Source organism: Xylocopa sonorina, chromosome 9 (assembly GCF_050948175.1).
Source record: "Xylocopa sonorina isolate GNS202 chromosome 9, iyXylSono1_principal, whole genome shotgun sequence".
NCBI lineage: Eukaryota > Metazoa > Arthropoda > Insecta > Hymenoptera > Apidae > Xylocopa > Xylocopa sonorina.
In genome coordinates, this window is record NC_135201.1 from 9,153,313 (window position 1) to 9,177,497 (window position 24,185).

A 24,185-nucleotide genomic window follows, 5' to 3' on the forward strand; every position below is an offset into this window, starting at 1 on the left:
AAATCGATTGATATTTCAGCTAAAATAGTTTCTCAGTTTCAAACTATATTAATAAGTTATTGTTTCCTACAAATGATCAAACAATTTAAGTTTCATCAAACAACGCTCTCCTGGTATTCATAAAGAAGATAGTTGTTAAGATATCAATCATCAATGAATGAAAGTACAAAGTAATTCCTGAAATTTCAATAATAATTTCTGACCAAATTTAATAATTAGGATCGTTCTCATTATATAATACAAACGGATTCAATTTTGACCAATTTTAACGTCGCCGATTCCTGTTGAAACAATCCAACAGAGTTCAATCTCTCATTTCCCCGGGGTACTGCAATTACCTTTCAAATAACATCTTGACCACCACATCCTCTCTTAATTCTTCGATTTCGCCTTGGATATCCTCCCCCATTCGGTCGTTCTGTTTTGTAGGTACTTACTTTCACGGGGGTATAATAAACAGGCAGTTCTTTGCTCAGGTTCAAGCACGGCACAGATGCACCGGCTGTGGTCGGAGAGTGGGGGTGGTTCGACGGTGCGGTGGTGGAGGCACTCGCAGAGTCCCGAGGCCCACTTGTTCAACTTGATCAACGTTTTGTCACTCGAGAGCGCGTTGCCATTCCGGCAACATCGGTTTCACGTGCTTGCTCCTTGTCGAATCTCGTGTCGTTAGCTAGATTCTAATTATTTCGACAAGAGCCACTCTAAATCTACTTCTCACCAGCGGCAAGCGTGCAAGTGTGACGAATAAATTGGAATAAGTGCAATCCGAATACTTGGTCTGAGCATCGTCTGAAAGTGACACGATTTAAAGGATGCTTTAAGAAGTTACGACACAGTATAGTACACCGTTTTATATCGTTTATATCGGCGAGATTTGATACAGACCAACAAAATGACTACGGAGACGTTCTCGAGAGAGATAGACGCTCACATCGTGACCCTACTTACGAGGATCTCCGCGTTAAAGGAAAACAACGCGGAATTAGTGGAGAAGAAAACGCCTATGTCGATCGAGGCTCGCAGTTTGGAGCTCTGGAGAGCAGTGGCTGTAGAATGTTTCGCGACTTTCCTCTTCAGTCTTGTTGTATCCGGCGCGGCTGCATCCTCCGCGGTCTCCGGAAGCGGACTCTCCGTTTTGGCTACTGCTGTCGCATCCGGATTCGCGATCTCAGCGATCTGTCTGATTTTTGGTCACATTAGTGGTAAGCCTCTTTACTTCAAGTCCTTTCTAGGCATTCTTAAATCTGAAAATGAATTCTGTACAATCGTTTTCTTATATCTGTATATCTGGATTCGATGGGATGGCAGTTTTAGAGCAAGTAAATTGTATCTTTGCTATTCTCACGTTTGTTTTGTCTATCTAAGTTTGTTGGGGATAATTCGTATCGTTTCGAAGAAATCCCTTGGATACGCATTGAAACATTATAGCAGGATCGGTGGCTGAAATTTCTGCCATCCGCGTTGTTGCGCCGCTGTTGGCATTCTCTCTCGATTGGCTCGTTAACTGATTATATAGCGGGCGGTAGAAACACAGTACACCACACGTGTGAACGTGTATATAACACATATCCACATCTCTCGAAACGTATATATACACGCATGCATGTAAACGTGTACGTTTGTGAGCGTGTGCGCGTTCGCTCTGTAAGTTTCTTAGCCGTTTAAGCGAAACGTGATCCTGTTCGTTCTTGCCTCATCGACGAATAACACTCTCAACAAGGGAAGCAGATAACGTATGCCTGTACCATATAGTTCGATCATGATCTGTAAAAAAAAATTCACTATCCAACTTTTAAATCTACGCTCACAAATATTACCAATACTAAACATTAAATATTTACTCTTAATGCCCCAAATGTTACTAATCCACTTTGTATATGCTGTTTTATGGAAAAATATGAATATTGGTTTGAGAATATTGTTTAAGGACATTACAGCGGGACTCGTGATAAGATGGTAAAATGCTTGATGTGCAGGTGGCCACGTGAACCCAGCTGTCTCCGTATCTTTTGCTTTGTGTCGACGGATCTCTCTCCTTCGAGCTGCTCTCTACATTGCCGCGCAGTGTGGAGGTGGTATTGCCGGTGCTGCTATGCTGTATGGGTGAGTGATATCTGTAAAACTCGTAAAGGACCCTCAGTCCTTTGCAGTCTTTTTATTTCGTACCGAGTTCCTCCACTAAAGTCCAAATACTGTTAAACTTTCTTGAAACACTCGTACGTTACACACACGTACACACATCTGTGGTTAAAAAAAAAAAAACTGTTGACACTTTGAGTGGGAAGAGTTGAGTGCGATGAATTTCCCGCAAGGAAAACTCGAAAGACGTCTCCAAGTGTCTGTTTCTCTAATACTTATGCGCGTATACGTGTACGTATACGAAAGAGGCTCAGTGTAGAAAAAAGCGAGATACGGAACCCTCAAGAGAGCAGCTGCTGCTGTTAGATACGGAATTCGGTGCCTCTGAAACTCACTTCGTTTCTCCTCTTCAAAATGTCTCAGCCACTTCTGAAAACCGTCTAAAGTTAACAGTATACGTAATATATTATCCACGTACTACTAATTCATCGACCAATTTCACGGCACGTTATTATACTTTCTTCGATTCATTTGTGTCCACGCTGTTAATCACAATTAAGCATCAGGGCTCCAATACACGAATGGTCTATAATCCATGGCATAGCTAGTTTCTGTAATTGAAAAAAGACAATTTTTGAAAAGCATCGCTGTTGGAGAACGTTCTTCTTCCTCTCAAGTCGGCTGAAAGGAGGTATCAGCTGCGTGTAACTTATGGTACACGTGCTTCGATTTCGTCCGTGGTTAAAAGGTAATCTGGAAGGGGAGGGGACTGACATTCGGGTTGCTATCACCTATACCTACGCGTATGCGTGTAAGTACAGTTAATTTCTTGGATTCTAACGCCTTGACTGGCGCTAATTCAAGCACAGGCCGACGGCCCATCGATTCTAGCGGCATTTTCCGAAAAAGGGAAACGGAATTAAAGAGTTTGAGGGAGTTTGAGATAGTGGGAGAGGCAGAAAGAGGCACACGGTAAATTCGCTAAAAGGGCCAGGGGGAGAAGCTTCTTGGAAGGTGAGCACCTGCCTCGTTCCGTGTGCGCTGCGCGTGTGCAGACAACCGCCTCGCAGCTGCCGCAGATGTTCCTTCCGTGGACCAAAAAAGATCGCGCTGTACCAGAGAAGAGGATAATGAATACCTATGCTTGGCACGGCCCAGCGCAGCGCTGCGAGGTGGGACAAGTTTCACGACTTGACGCGATCGCCCCTCATTGAAGGAGGGCACACCGTGATGCGAGCATCGGGGGCCCGACGCGAGCAGATGTTCCTCACTACGTTTCGGGGGGGAGGATCATTGTCCTCCCTTTCTCCGTCCTTGCTGTCTCGGTTTCTTTTCCCGTTTCTTTTTTCTGCCGTTTCGTTAGCCACTTTCTTGCGCCGAAATGACTTTCCGAACATCTAACAAGACAGAATTACAGGCATCAGGTATGGACGTACAGAGTAAAGGCGAGTAGACATGCTATGCTAAAGACATGGTAATAACGTTCAACCTGCGACCAAGTATACGGGCTGTGCGCAAATCGGACCCCTGGTATTCCTGCACGGTGATCGCAGAATGCAACCTTTCTATAAAGTATCAAGTATAGCCGTAAAATTTGTCTTTATGATCTCCATAAATGCAGTTCGATCGTCGTTACTCTTTCATTCGGATTCCCTGAAACAGAAAAAAATTGAAGTGTTTTCCCTTGTCGAATGTTTTAAACCAGAATATATATTAGAAAGGATAAAAATTCAACCCAGTTATTCGACGACGTAAAGTAGAAGCAAATTTACACGAAATATGATTAAACGTTATAGTTTGAAAACATCGTAGGATATTAGATTCACGGATGACAACGGTGTCTGCGATATCCCTGACGGCTCGATGTAACGAAAGATCCGTCATCGATGACGAAACCACCCTCGGACCACCATATGACCGCACAAAGAGATAACAAGTGCGCGATATGTACCGAAATAATAATCGAACAATACTCTAGTTAACCGGGCAGGCACGTTGTCCCTTCCAGAAATGTCTCTGGGGAGCGCTGAGTGTGGAGCGCGTGCACCCCAATGGAAAAAAAGAAGAGCTAGAGCAAAAAAAGGGACGCGGCAGAAAGAGAGAGAGAAAGTAAAAGGTATATACCTATAGCGCATATTCTTGCATCTGTTGACCGACTGGGTCAGTATATATACGCGTTTGTGTGGCGTTTGTAAAACACGTATCTTTGCGCCTGTCGCTGGGTGGTCGATCCCAATGCGATTACACCCTGGAATATAAGCAAAAAAAGGAATAATGGAACCGATAAATCGTGAATCGAACTGGCACATCGAGAAGATTATGGGAGAATCGCGAGTCTAACTATCCGTGAAGAATACCATGTCGTTTCATCGGTGCATCACAAGATTTTCCCATTACTATCCGATATTCTTCAAAATGATACGTTACAAAAATGTACCATATCTCAAATAACGAAGAAATGGAGTAGCAGTTTGGTACGAATACTATGAAAAGCATCGTTCAACCTACGTTGTGCGTATGAGACGAAGGAAAAAGGGTCGAACCACGTTGGAATCCTTCGGAGGCGAAGCATTAATCGAAGTAGAGATAGATGCGGTGGTATAAAGCTATTTGTCAGGGGAGTTCGCCACCACGGACTAATGGAACAGCTGTAAGGAAGCAGGTGTGTGTTGTGACGTCAAGCAAGGCACACGCAGTGCGCGTGGCGTGGCATGCTGGACGTCCAGCAAAGAAACAGCTCCGGCTCCGCATTTCCTGCCCTACTGCAACTATCCGCCGCGTGCCTTCGTCATCCAGATTAACCAACTCTTGTTAGAAGAGTCAATTGTTCCTATAATTGCCACCTACCTACAATCATAGAAAGTACTGTTGCAATTCTAATCCAATGAAAATTCACTTCTGTTGATGAAGATACAGTGGAGAAAAGATCGCGCGTACTATCGTAGAATTAACACGAACGTAAAGAAAATTCGTCGGGAACCATGAATGTCGTCCATTGAAAGAAAAGCAGTCGATACGTAATATCTAACATTTAAGCATACCTCCTCGAAAGCTCGCGATATTGAGTTCTTAAGCCGTGATTTCGAGGACCTCTTTCAATGCTCCCAACCGACCTCGAACCTTCCTCCGGATGGAATTCTTTGAGGATACTTCGTAGACCAACCGAATAAGTACGGGTTTACCTTCCTCCTTTCCGTCAAGTATCTCAGACTCGTACTAAAATATTAAGAATAGAATATATTAAAATTTGCTCGTTTCCTCCATATTCTGCTGTGTTACATTCCATCTAAAATGAATGGAGATCTAGTTATTTGCGTTGAAAATTATATATTCGTTTGTGCACATAGTGGGTGGATATTTCGCGTTTTAGGTAACCAGTTCCTTTTGCTCTGTACGCTGGAGAGAAGCTGTTGTTCAGCCGAAAATGCAGCGTGAAAGCCAGGTGCGTCAGGTAGAATCGTTTCAGTAAAAATGCTTTACCTGCTCGGAACACCTTTTACCGCGGACACAAAGCGTCGACCCGTTTAAACGGCCCACTGCGATATTCCATCTTTTGCATCTTTTCTACTCCATCTCTGAATCCTCAAACTGTGAACTTCGAAGTTGTCCCTCCGTGGAAATTTTATTTCAGCTGTTAACAGTGTCTGGGATCGCTTCTGCGTTAGTAAAAATAAATTCCAAACGGGTAACATATGCCGGTCTTTCACGCGACTCTTAAAATTCCAGACTTGCTGCGAAAAAAAGAGGACGCGATAGCCTATCCTTTAAACAATCCTAAATGTTCGAACGTGTGACGCTTCAGGAAAGTTTACGTCTTCTGTTCGTTGCGGTAGAGATATTGCTGGTGGTTTGACCTTTGCGTGAATATGAAATTTCAGTGTGGATCACTGCTATTCAAATTAATCACTCTCTCTTTGGTTTTTAAAGATGATTCTTCGATATTTATCTTTCAGTTCCATTGCATCGTTTTCTTCATTTCTATAAGATCATCTTGATATTGATATGCGTTCATTTCTTCTATGGAGAAATAAGAAATCAGTTTGTCTTGGACTAAATCTAACGAATAAAATAAACTTTGAAAGAATCTTGTTGTATAGTAAGAACCATATATTAAAGCTTCTGGATGCAGAAGAAAAGAACTTGCAAGGCGAAAGGCTCTGGCTTAGGTTGGGTTTGAATGGAGCAGGATGCCAACAGATGGTCGCCAACCACGTGTTCGTTCTCAGGAATCTCCTCATTCTCCGTCGACCCTGCACGCAAGATCCTCTTCCTAACGTGGATACACGTGAACAATCACATTTTTTCCTTCAATTATATTGCAAAGACAGCAGAGTTCATCTTGCAAAGTACAATACAATTCTCGTTGCTGTAAATGTTTATGCGAATCAATATTTGCTCAAAAGAATTGAGGATTCGTCTCAATCTTCTAAATATATATTTCATCTCCAAGTACTTTCTATATTTTCGCATAGTATTCTGTACTTTTTCAACTGCAGAAAAAGCCATTAAACGTTATAACGAATTCAGCACCTTTGATGAGGAAAAGACAGAAAACATCTGCTGCATTCTCGTATCCTAAAGCTCCTTTGTGACCGCGACTTTACGCTACAGATATTCGAAAGGATCACTGAGGATTCCTTTTGTGCAACATGTGGCCGGCACGTGTTCCTTTCTCCACGATTTATATAGCGTCCTATATAGAGAAGGAGGATCCGCGGCAATCTTCAGGACCAGCTGCCCTTCTGTCCTAACAGGTCAATAGGTTTCTTTCGAGTTCTAGACATTCTAATCCGCCGCGAATCTGCCCATGGATAATCGATGGTCCAGGTGTTTCCAGTTGCCGCTGATGGAACGTGCACTTCCGCTCGATTTGAACCTGAACATCAAAATTATAATTACAATTACGCGCAGATATAATATCTCAGTTCATAGGGATTTTCTTCTACCTTTTATAAAATTGTCAGATTTAGAGAACGCTAATTCACATGGTGATCGTTGCACTATGCGGTACGCAAACGAACGCAGGATATAAAAGTAAGAAGAGAACACTCAGAAGCGTTTCCTCGTGGGTGTACGCACTTCCTGGCTCTTTCTTTCTTCTCTATTTCCCATTCACGACAGGGTGGATAGAATTCTGAAGCCTGACCTGCTTTACCTTTTCAAACAACTTCTGTGCTTTGTTGCTACGAATTTCTATGGTCGGCGACGATGACCGCACAGGAAATTGCAAGGTTCCTGCGAAAAATACCTGAAATCGATTATACTCTGTCTTCCCTGGATAATAAATGAATTGTAAAAAATACTAGTCGATTTAGCCAACTTAATGTTATCGTTGGTACGCGTACATCCACTTAACACGTTCCGTACCTACTTGCTACTTGCCAAGTTATCCAACAATTAACTCACTTTCGGTCGTTAGTTCCTTGATAGCCTAATTTCTCGCCTTGATCGCAATCATCCAGACATCTGAAACTTCCCACAGGGCAAGACTTTAGAATGCGGGATCGCGCGTAGATCTCGCCTCGCTTTTAACACGTATCATAGACATGTGGCGATTTTCCTGGTTGAAAAAGGGAGCCAGGGAAGGGGCCCGTCGGCTATGCGATGGGAATACGAAGCTTATGAGCTCGTATGTATACATATATGTTTCGACCATTCTGCAGAGGGGTGTCTCGGTGGGTGGAAGGTATCAATAGCTCGTTAAACACGACAGAGGCGGGCGAAAGTGATACACACCCCTTCTGGCATGAATTGAAATTTCTTTAAAACGTCGCGTTGCTTACTGGACCCTCGAGGGTGTTTCTGGGGTTTGCCCTTGTCCCCGTGCGAATATGGAGCACAGGTTGCACTCGGTCTCTCGAGTCAAGTGCATGGGAGATTAAACGGTGAGACGAGTCGAAAATGCGAGGGAACGACTGCCAGCCATGGGAAGATCGCCCGTGAGATTTTTCTGGCCAATATAGTGTATCGAGTGACCGAAAAAAAAACGCTCCCAGGCTTTTGTTACACTGGACCTGTAAGATAAAAAAAATATGGATACATATACAATATTTATCCGCTATATACGTATACATAAATAGTTTTCTAATCGTCGTAATTATTTGGTTGTACAAGATTATATACTTAATGTTTAAGTTTAGTAAAACTCTGTATCGTTAGTTGTAGTATGAAAATGTCGATTGGAACAAATGGAAGTTACCGTTCAATGGAAAATGGATAAAACCAATTAAGACGAGAATTGATTCGTCATTCTGACAATGAGTTTCGTAAAAGAGAGGGAACTCGGTTCTTTCTGATGTTCAGACTTCTCGTTCGCGAACAGTGCATTTAATCGCAATTATGCAGTCGTGATCTGCATTTCTGATTTCATCAATTCTCTGTCGCACACGATCGTGAGCCTAGTCGAGACCGGGAGGGAGAGAACGTTCGATGATGCATGTGACATAGATTTTAGGGTGACGGGGTTTCCGAGCATTTAGCGGCGAGATTAGAACCGATTCTCCTCCGGAACTACCCAATAATCCACCGCTTCAATGAATATCCAAGTGCACGGATGTATCTTGCCAATTCTTCGTCAATTTCAGTTCAATGTTCTGATTACTTAAAATCTGATTATCGTCAACTCGCACCTATGTATGTTATTTTTAAATTTCATTATGTAAGATACAACATTTTACGTAATTCCAGTTGCGTTAATTGTAAGCCAAACTTCAGCATCGTGAAAGAATCATCGTAGCAGTATGCATAGAGAAGATCGCGTGTCTATGACCCCGTGTGATTGTATGAACTAAGGAAATTAAATTAACGAGATTTTATTCAAAAGAAAAAAGAAGGGATGAAGTGCGACAGTAGGGGTGATAGAGACGGGGGGCAGTCGACGATACACCAGCTAATATAAACATTACACCGCTGGGATCGACTTGCCGCAGGCAGGGGGCTTTTATGCCGGGGACCGCTGTTAAAGTAATATCTTCAATAGGAAAATCATCGTATATTACACCATGGTTCCACCATATGTGGGGGCCGTTTTGAAAAACTGATCAATAATCCTTTCTTACTTTTATACTTACTCGCGATGCGATGTTTTCGAAAGAGAACGGCAAGATCGGCATGCAATAATTGCGTGATACATTTTTTGTTGATTGCAGAGTGACTACGCCGTCCAACACGCAGACTTTGACTTCACCAGGCCGACTTGTAGGACCTATCGAGAGGCTTCTGGTAGAATTAGCGCTCTCCGTGCTGATAGTTTTAGCCCATTTTACCTCAGACTCGTCGAAAACGATGCCAATGTCAATTTCTTCGAGACCAGCTGGCGTATTGGCCGCAGCATACGTCGCGGCCACTTTAGTATCGGTGAGTAGCCCCTTTAAAAAATTTAATTCGATTATAAGATGCAAGATTTCAATAAAAAAATAAAGGATGCATCGACGTATCGATACGAAAACAACTTTCTGTGCTTTTCTTCCATAAATCTCATCCATCCTCGTATTTCAGAGCCCATTTCTAAATCCCGCGAGAGCGCTTGGACCAGCGTTCGTTAGCAACCGTTGGGACAACCATTGGGTGTACTGGGTCGGACCATTGTCTGGAAGCGCGGTAGCAGCCCTGCTCCACGAGTACGTACTAAACCCAAGACGATCCAGGGACCCGCGAGACATAGATGATGGTGACAATTCATCGATGAGATCCGACGAGGACACCTACGACGATCTGGACAAGCCATCGGGCCCAAAATTTCCTAGCGCTTACGCAACCTATCGTCCAGTCGCAGGAGCGTCCTCCTCGATCTACAGCGCCCCGCCAACCGCCTTGGAACGTGTCGAATCCATCTACGGTGGGACCAAGTCGCTCTATTGTAAATCCCCGCCCTTAACCAGGGCTAATCTGAATCGTTCGCAAAGCGTGTACGCCAAATCAACAACTGGGACCAGGGACGGCCTGATGATCCCCAAACCAGGCCCGCTAGCTCCTGCGCAGAGTTTGTATCCGATTAGGATAGGACAAACGGGTTCAAATACAGCCAGAGATGGTCAGCAGCAAACTGGACCGAATGGACAGAATCAGAGCTCCCAAAACCATAACAGTACCAACCAGAATATGCAGAATCAACTGCAACAGTGCACGCAGAGCATTTACGGTATCAGGGGAATCTCAACGAGCCTCAGCACTAGGGAGAATGGTATTTATGGTGTCTCTACTGGCTCCAGTATATACGGACGCGCTCCAGTTCCACCTCCAGGTAGTCAGAACTCTCAACAGTCGACAACGACTGTCCAGACTTCCACCCAAAATCATCATCAGCAACAGCAGCAGCAACAGCAGCCACCACAGCAGCAACAGCAACAGCAGCAACAGCAGCAGCAGCATCAAAATGGAACAGTGTCAGCCACCACAGATAACGCGACGAACTCTAGGAGACCTGAAAGTATGTACGGTCATATCTCCAGGCGCAGCGATGACTCTGCATATGGCAGTTATCAAGGCTCAACACGGGGGAACTATGGGAAAATGTCTGGACCTCCTGGGCCAACGGGCCCGCCTAACGGCCCACCTGGACCTCAGTATCGTGAACCAGGAAGACCCAGCCCAGCTGGACCCCTGCAACAGAACCAACAAAATAGTTTTCAGAGAAACTCGCCAAATCCCCAATACTGACTTTAAGTCCAACGAGTAGTCGTTGATGATCATTTTTGCGAAGCTGCTGAGCGCAATGCTCGGCAGCTAAAAATGACTTACCTTGTTTGAAGGGGCGAGAAAGTTCGGTTGGACATCAGAGACGGTCGTTTAATGCGAAAAAATTAGATCGGTGGTAATAGTTAAAGATTTTGTTGAGAAAAAAAGAAACATGTGCCATTTCGTAGTATGATGGAATAGAGAAAGTAAAAGAAAGAGAGGATGTGGAACAATGTATCGTCGTAAGTAAACATTCCACGTTCACGATGAAGGAAAATGTAATATTTGTGTCTGTATTCTTTGGATTGAGATTATTTTTTGTAAGAGGCTTGCCACGATCATTCGATCGAAGAAAGATGGTCTATCCTGTCGTCTCCCATTTCTGAAACACGTGAAACATATTTTTCACTGGGTGTTCTGGGCATTTATCGTATGATTCTTAAATTAACGGTCATAAATCGATAAAAGTGTCAATAAAACGATCCTTTGGATTGGATTTTTTTGACCGTTGATTAAACAAGCTTTTACCTATCACTCGAATCAATTAGAAGGGCAAGATTAATGAAATTGGTAATCAGTGTGTCGTTGCACAAGACTGATCTCATAAATAGTTTTTTATACATGTTATTAAAGAAAAAGCTATTTTCCGTACATCGAGAATCGAACTCGGAATATCGTACGCCATCTTTATACATCTATTTTTTTACACAATTCTGTACGTATGATCGCGTTCTAATTTAAAGTTAGAGAGGAACTTCGTATATATTTACGACTTCTGAAGCGATTCGAGATCCGTTTGTGTACATTGCACGTTTTATCGTGTGGTAAGACATTACAATATTATCCTAGTAAATATATATATTATAAATTTGGTATATATAGATATATATATATGAGTATTATAAAGTAAATTAAGGTAACGAATAAAAGTAACGGACGCGTAAGTACAATTGTTACTGAAAACCGTAGGGATTGATAGAGCTCGAAGCAACGAGTGTTGCGTGTGTGTATATATTAAATTTTTTATTTATTATTTTTACTCTAGCCTATCGAACTTCGAATATTGTTACGTATGTACGTAATTAGAAAAAAAAAGACTCGACAATAAAGAACGTAGAAAAACGATCCTTTTTTTCTACGATTTGAATTTCTCTTAATCGTCAACAATATATAAAACAGATATAGTGATAGAATCGTAGAAAAAACATTCAAGATACATACGTTAAGCAAGCAATTGTTTTTGTCGAACAATCTCCTCGCTTAAATTTCAAAAGCACCTAGAAAACCATTGCATACGTCGTTACTATAACAACAAGTTGCAAGAGGCAACATGTAGACACGAAATCATTTCGTGAAACCGCCATAACTGCCTGACAGCGACGGACCAATCAGAATTAACAACAACGGTCAGAGCCGCCTCCTATTGGACAGCCATCGTTCTGCGTTTACGCACGTGTTACAAACTTGATAAAAATGAGCCATATCTCGAATCGAAATAGTCAACTGTAATCGAACTGTAATTTAACTTATCAGCTGATTAGAAATTGATAACGACAATGAAACGAGGAGAGAGACGGTAATTCGTATTCAAAAATGTCGATTTCATTCCCGCCAATGGGAATCGTGCCGCCACCTGTCGGGATGCGACACAATCCGGCGTTTCGGGTACGTTTGACCGATAAAAATTTGTCGAGCGATCGGCAGGGAGGATCGGAAGACGAGACGGGCAAGTTCCACCTCGATTTCGCATCGGTGTACTTGGAAATCAGCTGATGACGTAACACACGACGAGCGCAAGAAGAAAAGTTAGTTGTATACTCGTGTCGGTGTTGGTGGGCGCGAGACTTGCGCGAGACAAAGTATGGCGTAGGATTCTCTGTGGTCTCTTTCTTCGAGCAGTGTTGAGAGTTCACTCTACTTGGCCGTTTCGTTTCTCTGTCGTTTCGTTCACGATTATTGGACGAGTGAGTTCAGTGAGTGCACCGCCGCGTTCTATCGCGACCAACTGGTGTTCGGTGGTCTCCGAGCAGGCAGGTCTATCTTCTTGCAGGGCACGAAAAGGACGTCGGGTGTCGATACAGGATGAGCGTTGACGCGTACGGACCCAGCAGTCAGACCCTCACGTTCCTCGACACGGAGGAGGCGGATCTGATCGGCGCGGACACCCAGGGTAGCGAATTCGACTTCACCGATTTCACGTTGCCCTCGCCGAGCCAGACTCAGGCATCGCAACACGATGTTGCCCAAAGTCAACCTAGCCAGCCAGTACAGGTTGGTTTTTTCGCTCGTATGTTTTCTCGTGCCCGACCTCTAACCTATGTTTTCATTTTTCCGCCATGCCAGATCGGGCCCCGAGATTTCTCCTACGCCTGCTGTTAATCCTCACGCGGACACCACTTAACCTCGCCTCACGTTTCTGCTCGTTTTCGACACGCATCGGGTCCTTATGTCCACGCCTTACCTTGGTGTCATGACCTTTGCTTTTTTTCTTTTCCCACGTCGTCCCGCTCGGGGGAAAATTATTTATCCGCGAGCACGATTTTTGTTACACACGATCCGCCGTGAGCGTGGGTTTCTATTTACTCGTGTGTATAATAAGATCTCTCTTACGTACGTTTAATGGTTGTTTAACGGATAGAGGTTAGATGGTTCTTATGATGGATACTGTTTCATATTATTAGGCAAGCTAAATAGTATGATTACTATTTATAACCAACATTTTTGTGGACGCTGAACCAGATAGTAATATCATAATGCATTACTTGTTATCATAAATGGTGTAAACTCAACGGTATACAAACAAATTTGAGAAAAAAGCTTTTGTAAATAAGATAGAAAATAACATTTGTATACACAAGGATAAACGTTCATCGATATATTTTCTTTTGTGTACAACTATTATTTAGGTTAATGGTACAAGTGGCAGCTCGTCTTTGGACCTGAAGATATCAGGAGCAGCACAGAGTCTTGCTGAATTACAATTCGAAGAAGAGGAAGAGGAGGCGTACTACAATCGTGATTTACCAGAACATGCGTGTAAATATTGTGGTATCCATGAGGCATCCTGTGTTGTTATGTGCAATGTGTGCCGCAAATGGTTTTGCAATGGACGCGGTAACACATCTGGTTCGCATATTATCAATCACCTTGTCAGAGCTAAGCATAAGGAAGTTACCTTGCACAGGTATAACTTGTATATTTTATTTGAGTTTTAATTGCGTTGTTATTGAGTTTTAAGTGCGTTGATATTTTCATTTTTATTTTCACCTTACGATGTGTTTATATTGCAGAGATGGTCCTTTGGGAGAGACTGTTCTTGAATGTTACTCATGCGCAGTTAGGAATGTTTTTGTTCTTGGTTTTATTCCTGCAAAGGCGGACTCTGTTGTTGTATTACTCTGTCGTCAACCATGCGCAGCTCAAAGTTCCTTGAAAGATATGAATTGGTAAATGTTTTAAATGAACACTAAAAGGATAGCGAATTGTCATCATTTCTCAACGCATCTAAAATTCTGCAGGGATCAAGAACAATGGAAACCGCTGATCGAAGACCGGTCCTTTTTAGCATGGTTGGTAAAGATTCCATCAGAACAGGAACAACTGCGTGCCAGACAAATTTCTGCGCAACAAATTAACAAATTGGAGGAGTTGTGGCGGGACAATGTTGACGCTACCTTCCAAGACCTTGAAAAGCCTGGGGTAGACGAAGAACCGCAACAAGTACTTCTGCGTTACGAAGATGGATACCAATATCAGAACATATTTGGGCCTCTCGTGAAACTAGAAGCCGATTACGATAAACGTTTAAAGGAATCTCAAACGCAAGAGAACATCGAGGTTCGTTGGGACGTTGGATTGAACAAAAAGACAATCGCCTATTTTATGTTAGCGAAAACGGACGGCGATATGAAATTAATGCACGGCGACGAGCTGAGGCTTCGTTATTTAGGTGAACTTCACAAGCCTTGGTCTGGAATCGGACACGTAATTAAGATTCCTGATAACTATGGAGAGGAAGTTGGAATTGAATTGAAGAACAATTCTGGCGCACCAACGGAATGTGTCAGTAACTTTGTCGTTGATTTTATTTGGAAGAGCACCAGCTTCGATCGGTAAGTAAAATTTGTAGATACTTTTTATTTTTTCCATACTGAAGGACTTGCTTTGTTAACGTATTTCTTTCTTTTTGTTTTTTACTTATTTATTTATTTATTTATATTTTTTATCATAGCATGCAATTAGCGTTGCGGAAATTTGCCGTGGATGACACTTCCGTATCCGCTTACATATACCACAGACTATTAGGACACGAGGTGGAAGAGGTTCTATTTCGTTGTCATCTTCCCAAGCACTTCAGTGCTCCAAACTTACCCGACTTAAATCGCTCCCAAGTATATGCTGTGAAGCATGCCGTGCAGCGACCGTTGTCTTTGATCCAAGGACCACCTGGCACAGGAAAAACAGTGACCAGCGCAACGATAGTTTACCAACTTGTTAAACAAAATGGCGGTCCTGTATTGGTATGCGCTCCTTCTAATACCGCTGTGGATCAACTTACAGAGAAGATACACAAATCAAATCTAAAAGTTGTACGACTTTGTGCGAAATCACGTGAAGCAATCGATTCACCGGTTAGCTTCCTCGCTCTTCATAATCAAATCAAGAATATGGAGACGAACACTGAACTACAAAAATTACAACAACTCAAAGACGAGACCGGTGAGTTGTCCAGCGTTGATGAGAAACGTTACAGACTGTTAAAAAAAGCAGCAGAGAAGGAGTTGTTGGAAGCAGCCGACGTGATCTGTTGCACCTGCGTTGGAGCTGGCGATCCAAGACTACACAGGCTCAAGTTCCACTCAATTTTAATTGACGAGAGTATGCAGGCTACCGAACCTGAATGTATGGTGCCGGTTGTTCTTGGAGCGAAGCAATTAATTCTCGTCGGTGACCATTGCCAGTTAGGGCCGGTAGTCATGTGCAAGAAGGCTGCCAGAGCAGGTTTATCGCAATCTCTATTCGAAAGACTAGTCGTTCTGGGAATTAGACCTTTCAGATTGGAAGTACAATATCGTATGCACCCAGATCTTTCACGTTTTCCATCGAACTTTTTTTACGAGGGGTCTTTGCAGAACGGTGTATGCGCGGATGAAAGAAAATTACTGAAAATTGATTTTCCCTGGCCAGCACCCGATAAGCCAATGTTTTTCTATGTCACGCAAGGCCAAGAAGAAATTGCTGGAAGCGGTACATCGTATCTGAACCGAACGGAGGCGTCGAATGTCGAAAAAATAGCGACTAGATTCTTACGATGCGGTGTGAAGCCCGAGCAAATTGGAGTGATAACTCCGTACGAAGGTCAGAGAGCTTATTTGGTACAGTACATGCAGTATCAAGGGTCGCTACACTCGAAACTTTATCAGGAAATCGAGGTTGCCAGTGTGGACGCTTTCCAAGGAAGAGAGAAGGATATAATAATCATGTCCTGCGTCCGCTCGAACGAGCATCAAGGTATCGGATTCCTGAATGACCCGCGAAGATTGAACGTCGCGCTAACACGTGCAAAATATGGAATTATAATTGTGGGTAATCCGAAAGTACTATCGAAACAGCCGCTATGGAACCATCTGTTGAGTTTCTATAAGGAACAGAAAGTACTCGTGGAAGGGCCGTTGAACAATCTGAAGGAATCTATGATCCAGTTCGCGAAACCAAAGAAACTTGTGAACGCTGCCAATCCAGGCTCTCATTTTATGTCGACGTCGATGTATGATGCGAGAGAAGCTCTTATTCCAGGGTCAGTATACGATCGTTCCGGCACCCAGGTAAATGGAACACAAAATCACAATCCGTACTACCAAAGGAACGTGCCGTTGGACATATTCAGCAGAACCCACGACACCATTAGCTATATCAGTCCAGAAAGGGCTCAAGCAGCCATGAATAACGTCCCGGTTCCAGTGGGAATGTTCATGAACATGGCGCACGTACCGCCACGTTTCTACAATCAGCACCAGCAGGCGTTGCAGGCCAGACAGAACCAACGTAATCGCAGGGGAACAGCGCTATCGAAAAACAAACAGGGCCCACGAATGGGTAAACTAAGTCAAACGGAACAAAATACCCAGCCATATAGTCAGCCAGGTCTACCGTTAACCCAGGGCACGACGCAAGGAATGTCGCAGCCAGGTTTCAGCCTCTCCCAGCCTGGTTTGAGCCAAGCGGAGCTTTCTCAAGATTCGTTCGCTGTCGGAGAATTTCAGTCACAGATGGACGGTTTACTATCACAAGACTCAACTTATCAGGGTGATCGAAGTGGTTTTTATCAATCCGGACAGTCACAACCCGGGGGACAGTTCTCCCAGCCATATTGAGCCGAGACCGTACGGCTGAGCAACGCAATTGCTATGCAGCGTCGCGGGAGCGACTGAAGGCTCGTTCGACTAATTCTTCTTCGACCAACAACCACAAATCACTAACTGCGCAAAACGGTAAAACGGCTCGGCGATCGAGTACGGCATATGCACATGCAGTCGTCGGCGTTTTAAAAAAAGAGGGTTTTAAAACAACAAGCAATTAAAACAAAAACAAAACAAAAAAAAAATGAAAAATACAAAAAAAAGAAAAAACTACAAACGGGGGAGTTCGTCGCCATTTACCGTCGACACGCTAAAATGTTCTAGACGGGGAAAGGAAATGGTTAAAGAGTAAAACCATCAGGTATAACAAATGCGACAAGCCAACCAAGAAAAAAACAAAAAAGAGGGATAGAACCGGGAGGCGACACTATCACTAAAAACTACCAGTCATCACGCGCTTACCGTGAACGTACCGTTTTATCGCGGGGATCGAGTGACGCTAGAATTACACACGCGTGCATACGCGCGCATACACGCACACACACCACATACACGCACGCACACACACAGACACAGATAAACAGGGATACTTACACACGCACATACATACGAGAAAACAAAACGAGAAAAAAAAAAAAAAAGAAACGTCAGATTACCAAAAACAGAAAAAATGTAATTATAATAATAGAGGGGAAAAGGAGATAGAAGGAAGACGCGGGACGTGTAATGATCATTCGTAACTCGACCAAATCCGACAAGTGTACTTGTTAATGCGTACAATCACTGGATGAATTTCACAAAATAGTAAAACGGTAACTGAATGGAGAGAAATTATAATTTTGCAAACGCCTTTAAACTTTGGAAAAGTAGATTGCGACATACTTTATTGACCTTGATATCGCGTCACGTGTCTTTTTCGCAATTCCCTTTCAAATGAAGTCTGGGATGACTGACCACCGTCGAGACAAGGGAGAGGTGTTGGGAGAAGTGTACACCTCTGTCCTCGATAACTATCTTGTATCGTAATAGCTGCGGAAGAATGTGACAATAAAGCGTACAGTTGGAACGTGCGGATACGTGATAACGTCGATAACAAAGGGACGATAACAATACCATCGTTGTCATCGATTTGTCCTCGGGCTGACGGAACACCATCATCGGTTCAGTCGAATGTCGCAGATCGAATCGTCATCAAATAGAATGAGACCGAGATTCGAGCATCATCACAAAGGAGGAATCCTTTCTCATAAGCTTGGCGTCATGTTGACATTATACTAACCGATAAGGAATCCTTTAATTCCAATCATGTTAATTAGTTTCTATTTTTTCTGGTTAAACCAATATATATATTGTATATATTTTATTTACTACAGGGGTCGACAGAGCGCGCATGAATGAAAATAACAGTTTCGTTTGATGTTTTTTCTTTGATACGATTTGCAGGTGAACGACGAACAAAAGAGAAAAAGAAAAAAAAAACGAAAAAAATGGGACAGAAATAGTGACGTTCATTCCAAACAATAACGATACAGTCTTTCCTTCAACAGCATATTTTCGAACGCAGACGGACGCAGATTCGGAGAAATAAAAACGAACGAAAAATTGCCTGAAATCGATTAAAATCTCATCCATGAGAAGACGAACAGTCCATTTAGTGTTCAAAGTATTTTACTCGTGTTCTTCTCCTTTTTTTTGTTCCCTTTCTTTTTACCTTCGCACTCTCTACACCCCCTGCTAATTATATTTCCTCGATTTTCTGTACTGGCTTCTCGCGATAATGAATTCGACCACTGGATTATCACGGATTAAATTCTGAACGAGAGAAAAAAAAGAAGACAGCATTATGCAACACAAAATTGTTTTCTTTTCTTTTTTCCGACCAATAGCGCACCGTTAACTGCAGAATATAATATGGAAATTCATTGTGAAGTCTTACGAAAGGAATAAATTTAATTTGAAAACATTACTCATTTCCCCGTTTATTGCCGACCTGGAAAATGTAACGCGTCGTTACATCTTTTTACATTAATAGGGAAAGTTAACGTTCAGTTGTTATGTATATAAATAATCTTTATTTAACAACAAAATCAAAATTACAAAAGTTTGATATTTATCGCCTTACAATTTAGCGAAACATGTGTGCTTAGGACTGTTAAAAAAATGGGAAGATTTATGGATTTTCCGTTTGAGCGAAGGAAGATACACTTAATATTTACCATCGTATGCGTTACAAAAATAAGTAATTAATTAATTAGAAAAATATATTAGGCCTGTCGTACAACGTACATTGTTAATATTATTTATCTGGTGATCTAAGAGAATTTTATAATCTCGAATTATTTGTATGTACAATACAGGAGAGACCTATCATCCAATAAAGGCAGTCTCTCCCCTTCTTTCTTTCCAATAAACTGCAAATTTTACATATAATTTGAAAATAATGTTCTCAGTGTTTGCACGAAGGCCCAAAGATTGTACATAGCACTTAACAGGTTTCATACTGTCAACACAGCCTTGTTTCTTCTACACAATATTTTAAATATTTACTACGTTATACTTTACACATTCTTTTTCCTCTTTTCATTTAACGAAAGACTAATTGAAATCAGACTAGAACTAGAATCGAAAATTGATAACTTTGCTTCTTTTTTCTCATTAATAGTAGGAAATCTGTTGACCGAATGTCTATTCGAGAAAAAACTGTTGTAAATTTAATAATGTAGCTAATTATATCAATCAGTCTACTTGTCACTTTTTTAAATGTACGTAATAATTGATATGGCTTGTCTTTTCGTTTCTCTAAAAAGATACGCAGCGAGAAGGAGTGCTTGAATCACCAGGTTTGCGCCAACGAATGAACGACAAAAATCTTCTTTCTCTACCATACTTTATATATAATCAGAATTTAGGTAACCACAATAATACTGGTGGCACTTAATCGATTTTTATAAGTTGTTATTAATCATCTTAGAATATATTTGTTATTGGCATCAATGTAAATATACTTAACAACTTTTTTTTTTTTACTTTTTATTCACAGTTTTTTTTCGAACGATATTTTATTTATTTATATTTTTTTTGTGTCTCTTTTTCCATTATCTTGAAGAAGTAACTCGTTTCCAAGTACTTTTTAAAGTGTAAATTTAAGTTCTTTATTCTTTTTTATTTTATTTTTTTTTCTTTTTTTTTATAAGTAAAGATAAGTACTCTTTTTATATATAGATATATATCTCATATACGAATATTTGAGGTTCTACAGGACATTCGATGATATCAGTTTAGATGTATAATTTTTGTTCGTTTCTTTTACTAATATTTGTTTCTTTTTAGGTTGCATTGAGCCAGCATTGACCATTGTTGTAAGTAATTGTCAAAAGAAGTTGAAACTTTTTACTACGATATTATGCAGATAAGAGGTCACGTAACGAGTAAATTTTAGTGGCTGACAATTACTTTAAGGCACCGTATTTAGTATATCTAACAATTTTGAAAAAAAAAAAAAGAGAAAAACGTTTGAGAAAGATCTTGCATGGGAATGAGTTTCAAAGCTATTCCGAAAGAACGATAACATTTTTCTAGAAAGAAATGAATGAAATTGCCGCTATCAAACGTTCAATTTGATTTACCGCTATCCCCGAGTTACGAACTTAATTGCAGTTGTTCAGCGCATACTTGACAAGAAAACTTAACGTCTTTCCTTTTCTCTCATTGTCGCGTGTGTGTACAAACCCGTGCGGCTAGTGGCTCCTCTATACATGTTCATATAAAAAGGAAATAAAACGGAAACTAAACAAGACGCGAGAAAAAAAAAAATATCCGAGCATCTAAACGCAACAGATGAGCCGTTGCTTAAAAGCGCGGGCCATTATCACAAGTTACGAGCACGTTAGCTCAAGGTAAGCGTAGAAAATTACTCCATTGTACTTTGTTTTATCTCACACGTGGGTAGAATCAGTCGAATTGCCCCGAATTATATCGAAGGAGGCCAATCACAAAAATAAACCGTTTTTCGAATATAAAATTATGCTAAATAACGTATTCGTATACTAGCCTTCGTGAACGTAGTTACGTCACGATATAGGGCGAAGTGGGGTTCACCTTGACGAATATCCTGGCTAGATCGTGGTGTTTCAAGTTCTGGTACGTATAATCGAACACGTGTTTGATCCTCGTGAATACATCCGGATCGTAGACCGATCTAGCAGTGTTAGTTAGATCAAACGGCTCTGTAAGTACACAAGCATCTGATCAATATAGCATCGCATTATTTGTTTTCTCGCTGTTGGGTCATTAGACTCACCTTCGATACATAAATATTTCCACTGATGGGGGTCATTTTTGTAAGACCGGGCTCTTCGACAGTCCTCTATCGGTATTTTGTTCGCCAAACGGACTGATATCGCATACTGATTAAAACTATTTAAATGCCATTGTTAATTTACTGTAACGTTTTTTTACTGAGATAGTGTTTCTAACATGAGATTGCACTTTGTTTTACTCACTCGAACATTACGTAATATCGGAAAAATTCGACGAACAGTTCGCCTAACGATTGTCGATTCTTAGGCCGGAGTACAGAAGACGATATGTCCAGTTCTTCTTGAATATCTATGCAATGGATATCCGTGTGCGGTGCGAACTTGTCCTCGTAAAGAGAATGCAAACAAGGTAATACCGGTGGATTGATGCCACCTGAAAGAAATGAATAGTATTCACACGCAAGTCAGCGAAGTTGAAGGCACGTATGAGTACATACATTGTAGAAAATGAATAACCATAAGGGCTAGGGAATAACTAGATATCGTCATGTTTTTGGCATCGTTAATATCCTGGGATTGAGCCCAAAGTTTAACCACAAGTACCAGAGGCCTCACTCTCCAATCAACTGTAATGTAATTCGAGAAAATAGTTTTACTAAATAGCTGAAACTGGTTTTTTTCGACCAATTAATTGCTGGAACAGTGATCTTACTTCGGGAATAACAGTAAAGAAGATGCGTATTCCGAATACCAACAGCGTTGTTGCAATTTAAATCGACTTCTAAATTCTTTATCGAATCGTGGAACTTTAGGATTGGTACCTTCGCCTGTATAAGTTCCAACTGTTCTATAAAATCTGTTTATATAAGAACGATTTTTTTTTTATACAATTCGAAATTCGACGGCAGTGATAAACATAAAATGAACATTTAGATCGCCATACCACATCTTTTAAGGCATTTTAATATTTGTTCTAAATATCCAATAGCTTCATTCCTTTGATCCATTTCGGTACGCCTCACTAGAAGGCACATATCGACATCGCTATTATCCGATCCAAAGCCGTTCATTGTAGAACCGACCAGGAATAAACCATACTTTGGAAACGCAGTCTGAAAGAGGATATCAACAAAATTTAAATGGTTATTTGTCTATAAGAGACGCGTGTGTATCTTGAAAACCAATTTAAATCCCACGTTACCTTGATATAAACATACAGGTATCTCCAAAGCATCATTTTGTTTCTATAAACAGTCTCTGTCTGTTGATTTAACATAAACTTAGACCAAATATCTTTCGACAATTTATCCCAAATTGACCCATTTAGTAACTCGTCCGGTGTACGAGTTACCTCGACTAAATGTGATCTGCCAAGGAATCGATCCGGAGCAATTCCATACCTGGGAAACGTATGATAACTGGGCGACAATACTCCCGCGTATCTTTTGTTTCTCACTAGCCTTTGAGGAGGTGGACTGTTCCTTCCTAAGAGTAAAATTTGTTTCTATAATAGACAAATGAACAAACAGATTGTGATCCATTTAACGTCGTCGTTATGAACACTATACCTGAATGATATCGCCTTTTATTTTGATAACTCTGTACCTGAGTCCTAGATGCTGACAAAGTGGTGGTATAGCAATTAACAGGTCTCTCGCTATGGTAATTTTGATGAGCAGTAGACGTGTTTGAAATTGTTCCGTACTGTATTACTTTGTTATTCGAAACACTATATTGATGTGCTTTATGCGACTTTCTGAAAGGAATAGTTTCTCGCTACAGTTTTGCTCTTCATTTTGGTTCGCACAAGTAATACTTACTTCATACTTCGTTCGACCAAAGATATTACAGAGTCTCGTTCATCCGAGCTTTCTGTTTGACTACTGTCAATGTGATGTTTATTTGGCGTTGGTGATCGTGAACTGAAACCACTGTCGCTACTGTACTTCTCGTTGTTCACGCAGGAATCTCGAAACGAAGTTCTTTTATTCAATTTATTGTACCAGTTTGATTTTTTGTTCGCCAAACCACTATTGTTTGGCCTGAAGGCAAGATGTGGAGATGGTATAATAGGTGTATTATTCGATGTATTTACACGTCTTTGCCAGTGTCCCGTGGGTGTGCCATTACTCGACTGCATGTACTCTACACACCTCAACGATGGTATCTCGACTCCCATCAATTGCAATAGCTCCAGCGGATAAGATCCTGTCTGCAAGAATGTCGCTTGTACTTAAACAGATTTTTTACATATATAATAGCGTAATTAGCCTATATAGATGACAAAGAATGGATCATAGGGCACCTGTATCATTTGATGTCTACTCTGTGTACAATTGTCTGGGCGATATTTTGCATATTCTGTCTGATGGTACGTATTTGCACCATGAATGTGCATCGCGTGCGTTTGAACCGGTGGACACTGTCCATTAGCCTGTTGGCCACCCATTATCTGCACCATTATTTGCGGTGGATACATAGTGTGATACATAGCCAAAATAAATGTACTACTTAAAAATACGCTACTTCGATCTAGAAGGAACTTTATGTTCTTTTAACGGGACAACTATTACAACATATAATGCATAGAATAGACAGAGTATTATTCACATCTCTCGCAGTAATTATATACTTATATATTTTATATTTAAATTTAAATTCAAAAATAAAATTTATTCATAGATAATTGTGCATCTACTATTAACACATTTTATGTTTTCTCCCCTGTCGTTGTTATGCCCTTTACACACTGCGACAATATAATATCTGCAAACGTTCGCAATTGACAAAGTGAAATATAATTATCATTAAG

At 41.3% G+C, this 24,185-nt stretch overlaps 3 protein-coding genes across 5 annotated transcripts; 2 read left to right on the forward strand and 1 right to left on the reverse strand.

Annotated features, from left to right (window-relative positions):
* Positions 1-313: 313 nt before the first annotated feature.
* On the forward strand, positions 314-11,077 carry Bib (MIP channel family protein big brain). Its single transcript, XM_076901790.1, has 4 exons — positions 314-1,202; positions 1,977-2,103; positions 9,228-9,435; positions 9,577-11,077. Exons 1-4 carry the CDS (start codon positions 893-895, stop codon positions 10,735-10,737), a joined length of 1,806 nt encoding a protein of 601 aa, XP_076757905.1. The 5' UTR covers positions 314-892; the 3' UTR covers positions 10,738-11,077.
* Positions 11,078-12,530: 1,453 nt separating this feature from the next.
* Upf1 (Upf1 RNA helicase) lies at positions 12,531-19,075 on the forward strand. The gene is made up of 5 exons (XM_076901755.1): positions 12,531-13,026; positions 13,662-13,939; positions 14,046-14,201; positions 14,274-14,867; positions 14,987-19,075. Exons 1-5 carry the CDS (start codon positions 12,838-12,840, stop codon positions 17,127-17,129), a joined length of 3,360 nt encoding a protein of 1,119 aa, XP_076757870.1. The 5' UTR covers positions 12,531-12,837; the 3' UTR covers positions 17,130-19,075.
* A 1,743-nt stretch (positions 19,076-20,818) lies between these two features.
* LOC143427551 (poly(A) RNA polymerase gld-2 homolog A) lies at positions 20,819-24,087 on the reverse strand. 3 transcript variants are annotated; one of them, XM_076901786.1, is made up of 11 exons: positions 23,679-24,087; positions 23,377-23,585; positions 23,194-23,304; positions 22,942-23,129; positions 22,575-22,858; positions 22,317-22,485; positions 22,086-22,229; positions 21,871-21,999; positions 21,617-21,806; positions 21,415-21,530; positions 20,819-21,340 (listed from the first exon to the last, which is right to left on the reverse strand). In XM_076901786.1, exons 1-11 carry the CDS (start codon positions 23,862-23,864, stop codon positions 21,180-21,182), a joined length of 1,887 nt encoding a protein of 628 aa, XP_076757901.1. In that variant the 5' UTR covers positions 23,865-24,087; the 3' UTR covers positions 20,819-21,179. The 3 variants fall into 3 exon arrangements, with proteins under 3 accessions (XP_076757901.1, XP_076757900.1, XP_076757902.1); XM_076901785.1 differs by having other exon boundaries at positions 23,194-23,585; XM_076901787.1 differs by having other exon boundaries at positions 23,194-23,581; positions 23,679-23,804.
* Positions 24,088-24,185: the final 98 nt, after the last annotated feature.

Excerpts from the sequence above, each read along its gene's own strand:
- Bib (XM_076901790.1), top strand. The coding sequence starts at position 893 with ATGACTACGGAGACGTTCTCGAGAGAGATAGACGCTCACATCGTGACC. Across the intron at positions 2,104-9,227 it reads GGTGCTGCTATGCTGTATGG|AGTGACTACGCCGTCCAACA; the intron begins GTGAGTGATATC and ends TGTTGATTGCAG. Across the intron at positions 9,436-9,576 it reads TCGCGGCCACTTTAGTATCG|AGCCCATTTCTAAATCCCGC; the intron begins GTGAGTAGCCCC and ends CTCGTATTTCAG.
- Upf1 (XM_076901755.1), top strand. The coding sequence starts at position 12,838 with ATGAGCGTTGACGCGTACGGACCCAGCAGTCAGACCCTCACGTTCCTC. Across the intron at positions 13,940-14,045 it reads AAGGAAGTTACCTTGCACAG|AGATGGTCCTTTGGGAGAGA; the intron begins GTATAACTTGTA and ends TTTATATTGCAG. Across the intron at positions 14,202-14,273 it reads TCCTTGAAAGATATGAATTG|GGATCAAGAACAATGGAAAC; the intron begins GTAAATGTTTTA and ends AAAATTCTGCAG.
- LOC143427551 (XM_076901785.1), bottom strand. The coding sequence starts at position 23,864 with ATGTATCACACTATGTATCCACCGCAAATAATGGTGCAGATAATGGGT. Across the intron at positions 22,486-22,574 it reads ACCTGTATGTTTATATCAAG|ACTGCGTTTCCAAAGTATGG; the intron begins GTAACGTGGGAT and ends ATCCTCTTTCAG. Across the intron at positions 21,341-21,414 it reads GAAATATTTATGTATCGAAG|AGCCGTTTGATCTAACTAAC; the intron begins GTGAGTCTAATG and ends GTGTACTTACAG.